At 44.4% G+C, this 13,172-nt stretch overlaps 1 protein-coding gene across 1 annotated transcript in view; it reads right to left on the bottom strand.

Annotated features, from left to right (window-relative positions):
- Window positions 1-4,496: 4,496 nt before the first annotated feature.
- Window positions 4,497-13,172, bottom strand: part of LOC119173443 (nose resistant to fluoxetine protein 6-like) — a 100,871-nt gene continuing 92,195 nt past the window's right edge. Inside the window, exons 13-15 of the mRNA XM_075895530.1 lie at window positions 12,906-13,095; window positions 8,782-8,924; window positions 4,497-6,973 (exon numbers count right to left, since the gene is read on the bottom strand). Of these exons, the coding sequence (XP_075751645.1) occupies window positions 6,716-6,973; window positions 8,782-8,924; window positions 12,906-13,095 (591 nt within the window). The 3' untranslated portion in view covers window positions 4,497-6,715. The remainder of the gene's footprint in view (window positions 6,974-8,781; window positions 8,925-12,905; window positions 13,096-13,172) is intronic.

The raw sequence follows: 13,172 nt of genomic DNA, 5'->3' as shown, positions 1-13,172 counted from the left end.
TACCGGTGCTCCTTGTTCTTCTCATAGATCCTCTCCTTAGGAAAATGGCAAAGTGCCCTAATATTCAGGGCTTTCTAATGACAGGTCTGAAGTCAGTTAGCTTCACCGCTTATGCGGATGACATCTCTGTGTTCGTGAGAAACCAAGCCAGTTACCGCGCTTTGTTGGAGCTGTTCGAAAAGTATGCCAGTTTATCGGGTGCTTTCCTGAGTGCGGAGAAAAGCAAAGCCCTTCGTTTCGGTGGCTTCCACGGCTCTTTGCCGGGTGGTATTTAATACGTGGATGCCGTAAAAGTCCTCGGGGTATACTTTCAAGACGGGGAGGTTGCCTAAAGAAATTGGGAGGACGCCGTACATAGAGCCACGCAGGTCTTCGCGTAAGTCACTAACTTCAATTTGTCACTTGACGCCAAAGTGACGGTGGTGAAAACCAAAGCATGCGCACATGCTTTCTATATCGGGCACATTGCACTCATACCCAAGTTTTTTGTGAGCCGCCTTGCGTCATTGGTTGGAGCCTTTCTGTGGGACGGGAAGACACCGAAATTTCAACAAAAGTTCCTGAAGCACCCAAGAAGTTAGGAGGAATCAGTCTGCCAGATGTTTCGACATTCACATAGGCACTCGCAGCTAAAACAGTTCACAAATTGTTTCAGGAAAATGACTATCCTGGCCGCATCTTATTGCTATATTGGACCGGAACTCTTGGAGCCGCATTCACGTCGGAAAGGTACCGGAGACCTCAAGCAGAACACCCACATGCCTTTTATAAAGCAGCAGAGGGCTTCAAGCATTCGGTTGACGGTGACGCCACCACAGAATACTTTGCAAAGCTCGCACCCGCACGCATTAGTGAAATGTTAATCAGTCGCTCGATTACTGACGAGGAAAAACAGAGATAGAGGCCCAGCAATTGGAAGAAATGGCGGAACAATCACGTACCGGAAACAGAGAATTTGATTGGCTGCGGCGATGGGACGCGTTGCCCACTCGTCAGAGACTGTTAAAGTGGGGCGTCGTTCCCAATGAACACTGCCCCAACTGCGGGAAAAGAGAAACGATCCGCCACACGATGTTTGAAAGCGTATCGGCCAAAGGCGTGTGGCACGTCGTGCGTCGTCAATTCGGAGTGTCAATTCCTTCGAGCCAACAGTGCAGAAGGGGCTTATTTGAACAACTCATACTGTACGTCATAATGTTCGTCTTGTGGCGTCGCCGCTGTATGGCCGAAGCACGGCGATGACCCCAACAAGCTGCATACACAGCATTACAGAAGATTAGAATGATCATGGTTCGGTACCTTACCGAACAGATTGAAACTCAGAGTGAAGAATCCTTTATCAGAAGGTGGCATACAAGCTGTTTTGGAGTTCGGAATGAGAATATTGAGCTTTCTTTACTGCCGTTTCAACTCGGGAAAAAAATCGCTTCTCGTCGCACGTAATATGTGAATCTGTTTCAATTAACTGCTTCTTTGTGTTTCTTTTCTCTTTGTTTTTTTGAGTGATTCATGATCTGTGAGAATATTGAAGCGCTGTGTGTTACATCGTGTCTATGTCCTCTTGTTTGTACACGCCACTGAAGTGATTTTGTTACACCAGACAGTTGTACTCGCCTGAAATGTTGCTACCAGTTTGCAATAAACTTCCCTGTCTTAGCCAAGGAACAGAGCACATGCGGCCTTGTGAAGTGTGAGGCCCACGGGACGGCTTTATGTTCTCCCGAAGTAGAGTTCCTCTACTTCGAGAGAACATATCAGCTCTCAATTGATTCCGTTCGAAAACATCCGGAATTATTTGGTGATTGATATGTAGGGTTTAACGTCTAAAAACCACCATATGATTATGAGAGACGCCGTAGTGAATAATTATTGGAATGGTATGCGATATCTTCTTGTAGGGTAGAGTCGTCTGAGTGGACAGACTAGTCAAAGAAGTACTTCACTGCGAAGAGTTGTTGCTCTATAAGCTGTTAGAAGAAAATGATACGCCATAGTGAGCAATAAAACAAGCCACTCAGTGTTCTTTGGTGGCCGGGACAAACAGACCTGTTGAGAGAGTATGTTTGCCGTACAACCCAAACCTTTCGTAAAATCGCGTCTTCCTTTGGTGGCGAAGGGAATAGGAGACACTATCGAAAACATTTCACGTTAATTCAGGCACGAACATTCAGTAAGGACGATGCGAGAGATATAGACATCTGGATATTCAAGGCAGTTCTAACTTAACATACTAAAGCTAAAAAATAGACAGTAAAGATTGCCTGAACATAGCTTTTTTGAGAAACACATGTCTAAAGAGAAATAATTAACCACTCATGGCCTGTTCATAGCTGGAGCTAAATGAAGTTCGTAAAGGTTTTTGGAGGTGAAGCTCCTCAGGTCGTGCGTCGGTCCCTCCTTCGTATGTACGTATGTAGCCACCTCTAGTTTATGACTTGCTCAGTAGATGGCGTTGTGTGTATTTGTCCTTGAGAATAATATAAGCAGATGACGTTAGTGGTTGTCACAGCATATCCATGGAGTGAATGATGATAATTATGGTGAAGCGTCCATCCATCCATCTGTGTGTCCCACCGTTCATCGCCCGTCCGTTCGCCCGTCCGTTCATCTGTCCATGCTTTCGTCTATCCGTGAGTCAGTCTGCGCGTCCATACATCTGTCTATCCATGCATTCTTCCATCCGTCCACTTGTGCGTCTATCCGTCCATCCATTCGTGCTTCGGGTTGTCTGTCCGTGAGTCTGTCCATCCATGCTTACATCCACCCATCTGTCCATCCGCCCGTCCATGCTTTCGTTCGTCCGTCTGCCTGTCCGTCCATGCTTCCATTCATCCGTCCGTGCTTCAGTTCATCTGTTTGTCCGTCCACGCTTTCGTCCATCCATGCATCCATCCGCACGTCCATGCGTCCATGCTTCTGTCCGTCCGTCCATTCGTGCTTCCGTCCATCCGTCCTGACGCACGAACGGATGGACACACGTACGAATGAATGCTTCGCCACACTCATCACCATTCTCTCCATAGATATGCTGTGTTTCTTTAGGAAGGCTTCTCAGGCTTGTCCTTATAATCACCGCGACGACCTTTGAGCTCAACACAGAACTTGTCAGCGTTACTGTTCCGATTATGTTTATGTAGGCGACGTCGTAGAGTGCGTATCGAATAGTCTTAAAACATCTCAAACCACACCTTTTTAACAAGATCATGTACAGTGTAGGCGCATGTGTTCGTGTGAAATTTCAGAAAGATTCGTAGAAACAACGATCTGACGTCTTCGTAAAGTTTCGCAGGATGAGGACCTACTTGCTGGCTTTCTCGTTTCTCATGTTCGCCCTTCTCGCTTTGACGGACATGGCAGTAGCATACGAAGTGAACCTTTTCGATATTGGTGAGTTGCAGTCAGGAAACACTCGGTAAAATTATCATTCTTGAGCCTTGTAGATATGACAGGTTCCTTCAATCTATCCCAGTTTATCATTGCGTGACCCAGAAAACGAGGAATAGCACTTATAATTTGAGAGAGTCAACGAAAAAATTCAAAAAAAAAGTAGGGAGCTTAACTAGACTAAGTCCGTTTTGTTACCCTGCCCGTATGTTGAGGAGAATAAAAGAGTAAAAGAAATAGACAGGAGGAGATAGACATAGCAGACAACACAGACACCACACACACAATGCAGGGTTTCACAAGCAGTCTCGGTGATGTTGCCCTCAAGAATTGCAGAAGGGCTCATGTGGCTTTCTGGGCTAATGTATTTGAAGGCCACGCACCCAAAATTTTTCCCAGAGTAAAGGGCCATTAATTCCGTCAACTTCTAAGTTACTGAGTATATGGCTAGGTGGCACTTAGGGTCCGAAAATTGTACCAACGGTCGCAGATTGTGAACGCTGTAGCACTGAACACAATGAAATAAAGTGAGAAAAACTTCATACTTTCTCGTTGTAATAAAGGGCAACTTCTACAAACACATTGTTTCCAGGTAGGGGACATTATTTGTCCTGACTCGCCACTCATTTTTTTTGCCCTGTCACGCATCACAAATGTTTTAATTTGTACAATATGCTGTGTTATTTATTTGCAATACTGCCAGTCTATGCTAAAAATACGTAAGCTGCATGGACAAAACAATTACAGCCTGTTACAGGTGTTACTCGCTAGTTGAATTTTGAAACACAAGTTCTAATGCCTTTTGAGCCAACGTTAAGAGAGGAAAATAAGTTACAAAAAGAAAAGAGATGTGGTGACATTCTGAACACATGCTCAGATGGTTTCAACAACGTAGTCTAAATAGATAATCATACATTGAGTAGGTTGCGAGGATACATTTTAGTTATATGAGCGAACTTGGACACAAATGCTCATAAATTTATCAATATCAAAAATGTCACCTTGTATTTCATGCTCACCGCATTTCGCTTGTCGACCATGCAGCGATCGAAAAAAAAAATATTTGCCCTTTTCATGCAGATATTAAATGGACATACACGCACGAACACAACTTTGATGTTAATCCCGTTGCTGTGCATGGGATAACTTTTCATGAATTTAATACGCATGTACTCACTTCTCTACATACTTCATTTACATGTCGTATACAGCATGCAAGTGAGTGAAAGCGCATAAAATTGAAACGCGATAAACAATTCTATATTTGAAACTCCACGTGCCGTTGCAAATAATAGGCTTGATTGGACTTTGTGAAATCTAAACGTCCACGCATCTTAAAGGCTTTTCCTTGGCCCGTTTTTTGTTTCCTGCAGTTTTTTTTTTGCGCAGTGTCTCTCTCGCTTTTGGTCATAAGTATATCCGGGGAGGTGGCTGAGAGGCATGCCCTGGGAGATCACCTCTCCTTATAGACAACTTTATAGCAATAACAAAAGCTCTTCATCATCTCCACCCTGCTTGCGCACGTATTTATTTGAAACAACTCACTGCTAGAGAGAAAGAGCAGCCTGCACCACACTTTTTACAATCATTCCTAGACTCACACATTCAAGCTTAAATAGTAGCTTCGCATGCGTATACAGGCTATACTTGTCTGCAGGCGTGAGCAGAATGCACACCTTTCGCATCTCTCTATGTAGATCTTGGATGTCCTAAGTCTTTGCCGACTAGAAGAGTGCCGAAAAACAAACGCTTATCAAAGAGAGTACTGCGATGGGCCGTTCAACTTCGTCTGCTCATGCAACTAACCAGACATCAATAGGACTGATTACGTGGTCAATCCACCATCATTCAAATGCTCACCCCAAGAGTGCTGATTACGCCGCAGTTTTTCTAAGGTTTGCTCCATTTTGCGCCAGATGACCTGGTATTAGTCTACTCTTTTTACCATACCTTTATGCATATTTACATTGCATGAAAGGTATGCACGCTATTTTATCCTATGTTAGGAATCAGATTTCGATGTTACAAGTTGATTTTCTGTCTTAAAAACCAATTTATGTTCCTCGCTAGACGCACTTTTTTTCATGATTGCGTCCATTGTGTGTCAATATGTGAAAGTTGTGTTTTTATTTTGTCTACGTCATTGGTTAATTTTATTAGCCATTGAATTTTGTGGCTATTTTAAGATAACTTATCACTGGTCTCAGAAAAATCATTTAACTAGTTTAATTATCTCTGCATTAGGACTGGATGGTTTTAAAAACCCGGATTTTTTACACCAATGTCAATGAAAAGCATGCGTTATTCGGAAAATAATCAGAGTAAGTGTACATAACGAGTGGTGACGAAACATTCCACAGAACTTGAATTATTCGTAGCGGCGCTTTGTTTTTTTAACTTGATACTTGAATACCTGAATAGCATATGACTGCATTTCACCTGTACATTTTTCAGTCTCGAAGGGAATTTTTACGTCACAATAATGCGATGCATCATGCTAGTATGAAAAGCTTTATGAAAGAAAAGAATAACTTCAAATTGGAGCCTATTGTCAATTTTTCGGCTTGATTATCAATATAATTATAATCGATGGCTCCCGCGAAAAGGGATTGATTTTTCAAGTCATAAAAATGCGCATGCAAAACTTTACGTAAAATAAATTGTCAATTATCACAATCTATTTCAGTAAAGATATAAAAAGCGAAATTATACAAAATTCTATCACCCCGATAATGGAATTTTTTTAGCATGAATTAAGAGCCAATGACAGAACTGTACGTCTAATCAAAATATTGTGATCTTCATAAATGAGCCTTAGTCCTTAAGAGGATTTTCAGGGCGGGAGTATGACAGGTACAATGTGTATGGATGTGTTGCAGAGCGCAACACATAAGCACTCCGGTACACTAGACATCATCATACCACCGAACACTCCACCGCACGCCACATCACGTCACACCTCCTCTAGCCCCACCGCACTACTCAACACCACAAGAAAGGCAAGAAGGAAAGATAGAATTTTGCGATAAGACGTTCAAGACAAGGGAGGGTGGTTGCTGCAGCCGGCATTTTGACAAGCGGGCTTGTCTGTTTTTGAAGGCTGCATTTGTATTCGCTGCAGCTTTGGTATAATACATGTCTGCTTGTCGAAACACCGGCTTAAGCACCCGCCCCATGTTCTCGAAGTTATCATCACACAACACCACACAACACAGCACCGCAGGCATATACACACACTCAAAAAAAGAGCGTCAGACTACAACATGAATATATTTCATTTTTTAGCTATGGTAAGATGGTTGTGCTTGTAATGGTTCCGCGTGAAATGTCGTTACAGCCGGTACCCATTCGCCACGGGAGTGGAGTCTGCGGTGGAAGAGTATAATGCAACTTCGTTCTCGAAACACATTGGCGATTGCCTATCTTCCACTTGGTTTCCATTTGTATTGGCGCCCTTGCACTCGTTCCGTGCGCGTCTGTGGCCCGCTAGAAGCAACGCTTCTAAGTTGGCAGTGGGGCCGTCACACGCGACGAACATTAGGTAACTCAGGATGTAGCTCCAGATGAGTACAGAAAAGCACGACGACACCTGAAGAAGGTAAGAATGAAATAAAACAAGACAACAACAACAACAACAACAATAAAAACGATACCTATTTGTTGTAGGTGACCGTTACATTTCTCGACGTAATATCTCTTGTTTCGCAGACAATGACACCACTCTGTCTTTTTTCACAGATTTATTGGTTTCGTCGTTGGATGCATTGCTTGAAGAATCGGGTTTAACTATGCCCATCATGATGGTAAGCTAAGCTATTGCGTTGGTTAATAAAACATTTTGTTGGGCTAGCTGGTACATGCCTGATAAAGTGCAAAAGGACACGCACCACCAATAAAGAAAAATAAGGGCACAAGAGAAACTGTAGAGCGACGCCTTTTCTGTTCTGTCTTTACTTTTTTTCTTAGTGGTACACGTATTTTTGCATTTCAGTAGTTGGTTGGTGTTCATAGTGCCACGTCATGAAGAGACTCATGGGTTAGACAAATGACTCTTTCTTTTTGTTAGAAAAGAGCGTGTTCATTTTGCGGCTCCACGTGATGGTGATTATGGCTGTGGTTTTCTTTTTTCATTTGTTTTTACATTTCAAGAGAAATTTGGAGAGCCAGCGTTAGTTTTTTTTTTCATCCTACTCGTGAGCCCTGTACAAAATTTCATTATGAATGATGAACACACTGTCTATGCCGTTGGAACGAGCAGAAGAACTGAACAGTAAGTTTAATCAGCTATGACTTTTACGAGCAATTGGAAGTGGACAAATAGTGGAGTCAAAATGATCAAGAAATGTAGTGTGGCGCAGAACACTGCACTATAATGAAGAATGACAGGCGGGTCCAACACTTTTCCGTGTGGCATAGTTGCCACAATATTAAACTACAACTCACATGAAGTAAATTAAAAAGGTATAAAAAATAAGAGATACAACAGAGACCTACATGTCATGAAAAATGATGATGACATTAGTATAAAAAATCTGTTTAAAATGTACGTTTCTTATAGGTAAATAACGTATTCATCTGGTTTTCAATTGACGCACTGATGTACTGAACTCCGAACCTAGTTAATAGCACATCGTTATAAAAGGCTGCAAAGTCCAAACAAACTGATTAGACATCGCTCCTGCATTTCATTAATTTTGACAATACATAACAAAATTTTTGCGGTGTCTAGTGGAAACCAAGAGAAAAAAAGCCAGGATAGGGCGAGAGTTTCAACTGTCAGTTTTCCCCATATCACCGAAATACATCCGCTCTCAGAAATGGAGACACAGTGGGGCACTACACGTGTAAGCTATCTCGCAGCACTATCTAAACACAAACGTTCTAAACCCCGATGCACTATCTAAACACAGACGCACGAAAAGCACACTGATGCCGTTATTCCCCTTCTTTGCGTGAAATGCTTTGAGCACTTCACGTACCAACGTTTTACAGCTTCTTCTTATCCCATGCGTATCTCCAAGTAGTAGTTTGAGGCACTTGTGACGCAATTCCAGTCTACGCCAGAAATATTTCCTTAAGCTATGCATCCGCTCCGCCCAACGTAATACTCTGCGTAAAATTACGAGGCCAGGTGGTCGAAATTTCTGGAGCCCTCCTCTACGGCATCTCTAATATTCATATGGTGGTTTTGGACCCTAAACCCCAACAATCGTTATATTGCCATGCTGTAATCACTGGTGAATTTTACGTCCCGAATCCTCGATAACATTATGAGGAAAATGCTGCATCACTCGCAAGACATTCCCTCTATGCATCGCCAAACGTACCACTGTTGTCCCGATAATCAGCCCCATTTTCTCAACCAACATTGACAAAAAGGTGCAGCAGGTCACTCACGAGTGTGTAGTGCGAAAAGAAGATTCGCTCCCTGGCGATGTAGTAGGACAGTGTCTGTATGGGTGAGTGCAGGAGGTACACGCCGAACGAGAGTCGGCTCAGAGGTAGCATGCCTTCCCAAGACAGGAAGCGGCTTAGTGGACCTGGAAATTTCAAAGAGAAAGATTTAGAAACATGGTGCCCATTTGGGCTTGGCCTTCAAGATTAGAACGCAAAAGCATAATCGAACCCCCTTCGAATCGCCTTCCAAATCGTGATTCGCTTCTCGGTGGACGCCCCAATCGTGCCGCAAAAAAAAAATGATGCCATATAGCCACGAAGTGAATGGTGATGAAGGAGCTTGCTCCGGAGGTTAATACTGGTAAACCGTGAATCCTTCGTACATCCACTCTATCATCACATAAAAACGTGCGCAACCAGTGGCAGTGAAGACCCCGGGCCAACTGTGGGCAAGCCAAGGGACGCCGGTCGCATCGTTTGCGCCTTGCGTTGGAGCTCGCATTTTCATAGCGTAGCACCACTTGCCAAGCGTGCCCCGAGACTGTCATTTGCTCCAGAGGGGGCGTGGCTAACACGGCGGGACGAATGTACAATGCTCGAGCTTAAAGAGCAAGCTGCTAAAAGGAACACTTGTGCGTTAATATTTGCCATTTCAAGCTACCACAAAACACCTCACGCAAGTAGAAATGTGAAGTGCCCACTACGTCATAATTCTTTATACGTGCGATTTAGCGGAGAGTACCCACTACAAATCCGTAAGAAAGAGCGCGTACCTGTACATTTTGTTGGTGTGCTTGCTGATAATGGTGATTACTTACGCCTTGAGCTTGGTATTCGGTGGGCCCTTAAATCAATCAGTCATTGGTCAAATAACATTCTTTCGTACCTGGCAGCTAATGAATGCTTTGGCCACGAAGTATTATATTCGTCAACGAGTCCACTCGCACTACAAGACTTTCGCACAGGTTTCCTTTTTTTTTTCCTCCAACGCAGCTAAAAACTGAGTCGTGTCTCCGTGGTATAGCCCCTGCTTGGTACTCATAAGGTCTGGATTCAATTGCCACCCATAGCGCAGACTTTTATTATTGATGGGTTTGCAGCTGTCTTCTCGCTTTAGATTTTTAGCCCACTACCAACGACGCCGATGCTCATACCGGAATTTCTGTGAAACAAGCTCCCTGATGCTCTAATGAAAAAAAATAAGCGCTTTGTAGGCATAGTTGGAGGCATGGAGATCTCATTTGCTGGAACTGCAAGATATGGCAGACCTGTTGCGGCACCTACACCGGTATAATTTTCTGTCTTCCACGATTCGATGAGCCGTGCCTTTGACCATTCAGCTTCTTTCGTATCGCTTTGTAACAAAACAATAGGGAGCCTTCATGTGCGCGCGTCTCCGTGTTTTAGGGTAGTGACAACTCCGATCATAGTTGCTTACAACTGGCTAAAACGGCCCCCATACTTGACGGGCCGCCATGTTGGTTCTGAGTGGTCGCTCACTTACATTGACGGCAGTGTGGGTTTCAACGAGAAGAGGTTTTTTTTTATATAGGAAGTGCTGAAGGCTGAAGGGTTGTTTTCTGAAGTTAGCCGTGGTTTGGTAGAACAGCAAAGACATGTTCGTGACTAGAGTTTGTATAAAATACTGTTAAAACAGCTTGTTTCTCCCACGTGGTAGACCCACCGCATTGGTGGCGTGAGGTTATTCAGAGAGCCTATATTTGCGAGGGGGAGAACCTCGATGTCACTATGAATGGACTTCAATGTCTGCGCGCCATTCATGAAGAATATTCACCTTAGCACTGCAAATACCTCAAAGGCCTCTTAGTGCGAGGCTCGAAACCATGCTGTTTATATGATGGAACTCGTAACGACAGGGAAGGCAGAACAAACAACCGGGTAGCTCGCGATGTTCTCTGTAAACCGAATAACTCAGCTAGCCTGTTTCTCATACCCTAAACATTGCGTTTGTCCGTAATATAATTTCCTGCAGCAAGTTTAGTTCCTGCGAACGAATCTGTACAATGACTGCTTAAAAACCTTACAAGCTGTAAGCATTGCCCGAAAAAGTAGGGCATTCAATCACATTGCACCGCCCTCCCCCTATGCCCACAAGCCTGTATATTAGGCTAGAAGAAAAGCAAAGGGGAGCAACGAGGGACAAATCAAGTTTTTCCAGGTCAGATTTTATTGCAAACAGCATCCAAACGGCATCTGTCCTTGTGTCTTCAAACCATCCTGCCTCCTTTGCTGGAAGCTTCTGTCCTCGCAGTGGGCCTAGAGTAAAGCAATAAGACAAAAAATCATACACGGCTCCGACCACATATACGGAGTCGATGCACATTTTTTCTACAAGCACTAAATAAAAGCGGAGTTTACGATATCAAATCATCTGTGTGTCTGGTTATGAAACAAAAGGGCGACACAAATAACAATGCAGCACATAGGGCATATCTGAGTTATGGCTGACAACCGACTTGCTTAGTGCACATATACTGCACAGATAGACAGAAGGATGGACGGACACGAACAGTAAATCTGTCGCATTCTATGTCATTAAAGAGAAGTCCTCTTTGCAATTATTGAGCGAGTTTCGGTGTGGTTGCGCGTGTCATTGAAGCGAAGAACGGATACCCCATGGCAAGCGACACAAAAAGTTAGTTGCGTTGCAACTGTGCAAGACAAGCGCCTACAGGGAACGCGTTCATCGGCTCGTCTGTCTACCTCTCCAAATGCCCTTCATCAGCAACCGAGGTAAAATTGCAGGAATGCGAACATCTGCCAGAAAAGGAAGAAGCGAACGGGAGCGTCTGTAGGTGGTTTACGGGCCTGGGGTTTTCCGCGACGAATACAGAGACGGCTTCGGAAACCGACAAAGTGCAGATAGTGAATGCATGCAGGACCGCACATTCGACTAGTCATATCATTCGATTGAGGAACTGCGCTTCGACTACAAGGATAAACAAGCATACTCGACCATCTTCCGCTCGCACAGCGTAGCCGAACGAAGCCTAATTCATTATTATACTGTGCACGTTGTCGTGCTTACTTTGCTCAAACTGCTTTTCGTTGCATGGCTAAGTCAGCCATTTCCCGAAATGTGCGGCCATATACTCAACCCACTCGTAATACAACGGCTACTCACCTCACAAACACGGCGAGTAGTAGTCGCCTCCAAGCAGTCTCACTTCACTTGTTTAGCCCAGCGTTTCCGTTGGCTAGAGCAAGTCGGGAAGCGGGAAGGTCTCCAGATGGTTTTGCATAGTGGCACGCAGCACCCTGGCATATAGACTTTAAAGTTCGTTTATGTGTAGTTAGCACGAGGATGGTGTCGTAGCGGAAGCTACGTCTATGGGGTAATCAAACGCAGCTTATACCGCAGCTTGCACACCCGCGTGAACATGCAGCTGGTGCAGTACGACGGAGCAGGAACGCCTGGCCGCGAGAACCAACATGGCGCCTGTTGCCACGGAAACCGGGACTGGCAACATTGTGTTTTAGCGGGTGGCGGCAAGTGGTGGGTCAAAGGCTGACACCACCCTAAAACACGGAGACGCCCGCACATGAAGGCTCCCTACAAAACAATGGCTCTGCGCGCACTCTAGTCGAGTTTGTGCATACATTGTCAGGTGCACCTTTCTTCACAGAAGCATCTACTGCAAGCTAAGTTGACCGGTAAGGTGGCTGTGGGACATTCCAAATCCTCCGTGAGGAGATCCTTCGGTCAGGAAGGTCAAATAGATGCGCGTCCGGTTTGCTATCCTACGCTGGGGAATGAGGATTAAACGTTAGAAAGAATCAGCATAAAAAGTAAGCTTGAGGTTAACACTTCTGCATACCATCCAAAAAGAAAAAAAGAAATCTTTTTTTGTATTTCAACAACATTATTACACCAGCCGCAGGATCTTCGATGAGTCCCCACAAATATTTGTACGCTTAGTCTGTACAATAGGTACTGAATTTTCTATGTGAGGTGTAGTTCCGTGCCGTTAAGGCACCGGAACACTATGTATATAGCGGCATTAGTAATGAGGCTGGGTAGGTGTCATTACCATTAGGACGTTGCACCCCGCAAATTAGTATTTGTGTCAACACCTGTAGGGTAAATACGGCTTGTCGCTTACCTGCTTTGCAGGTGGCACAGGCAAACACGAACCAGGAGACACACATGGACCACAAAATCCGGTCGATGAAGGCGTACGCCATGCGAGTTGGCTCGCTCGCTCGTCCGTCACTTCGGTACCACAAGTGCCTCACGAAGAGGCAGAAGAGGCCGCAGAATAACGCTATGCACCATAAGACTGCCTCAAAGACCTGTTGGTTAATGACGGTGCTTTGTTAATTTACAGAAATAGATGGTCGGTCGGGAAGTTACAAAATGAGTAACTTTT

Source organism: Rhipicephalus microplus, chromosome 5, assembly GCF_043290135.1.
Source record: "Rhipicephalus microplus isolate Deutch F79 chromosome 5, USDA_Rmic, whole genome shotgun sequence".
Classification (NCBI taxonomy): Eukaryota; Metazoa; Arthropoda; class Arachnida; order Ixodida; family Ixodidae; genus Rhipicephalus; species Rhipicephalus microplus.
The sequence above is the reverse complement of the archived record's forward strand: the minus strand, read 5'-3'. Positions and strand labels throughout refer to the sequence as shown.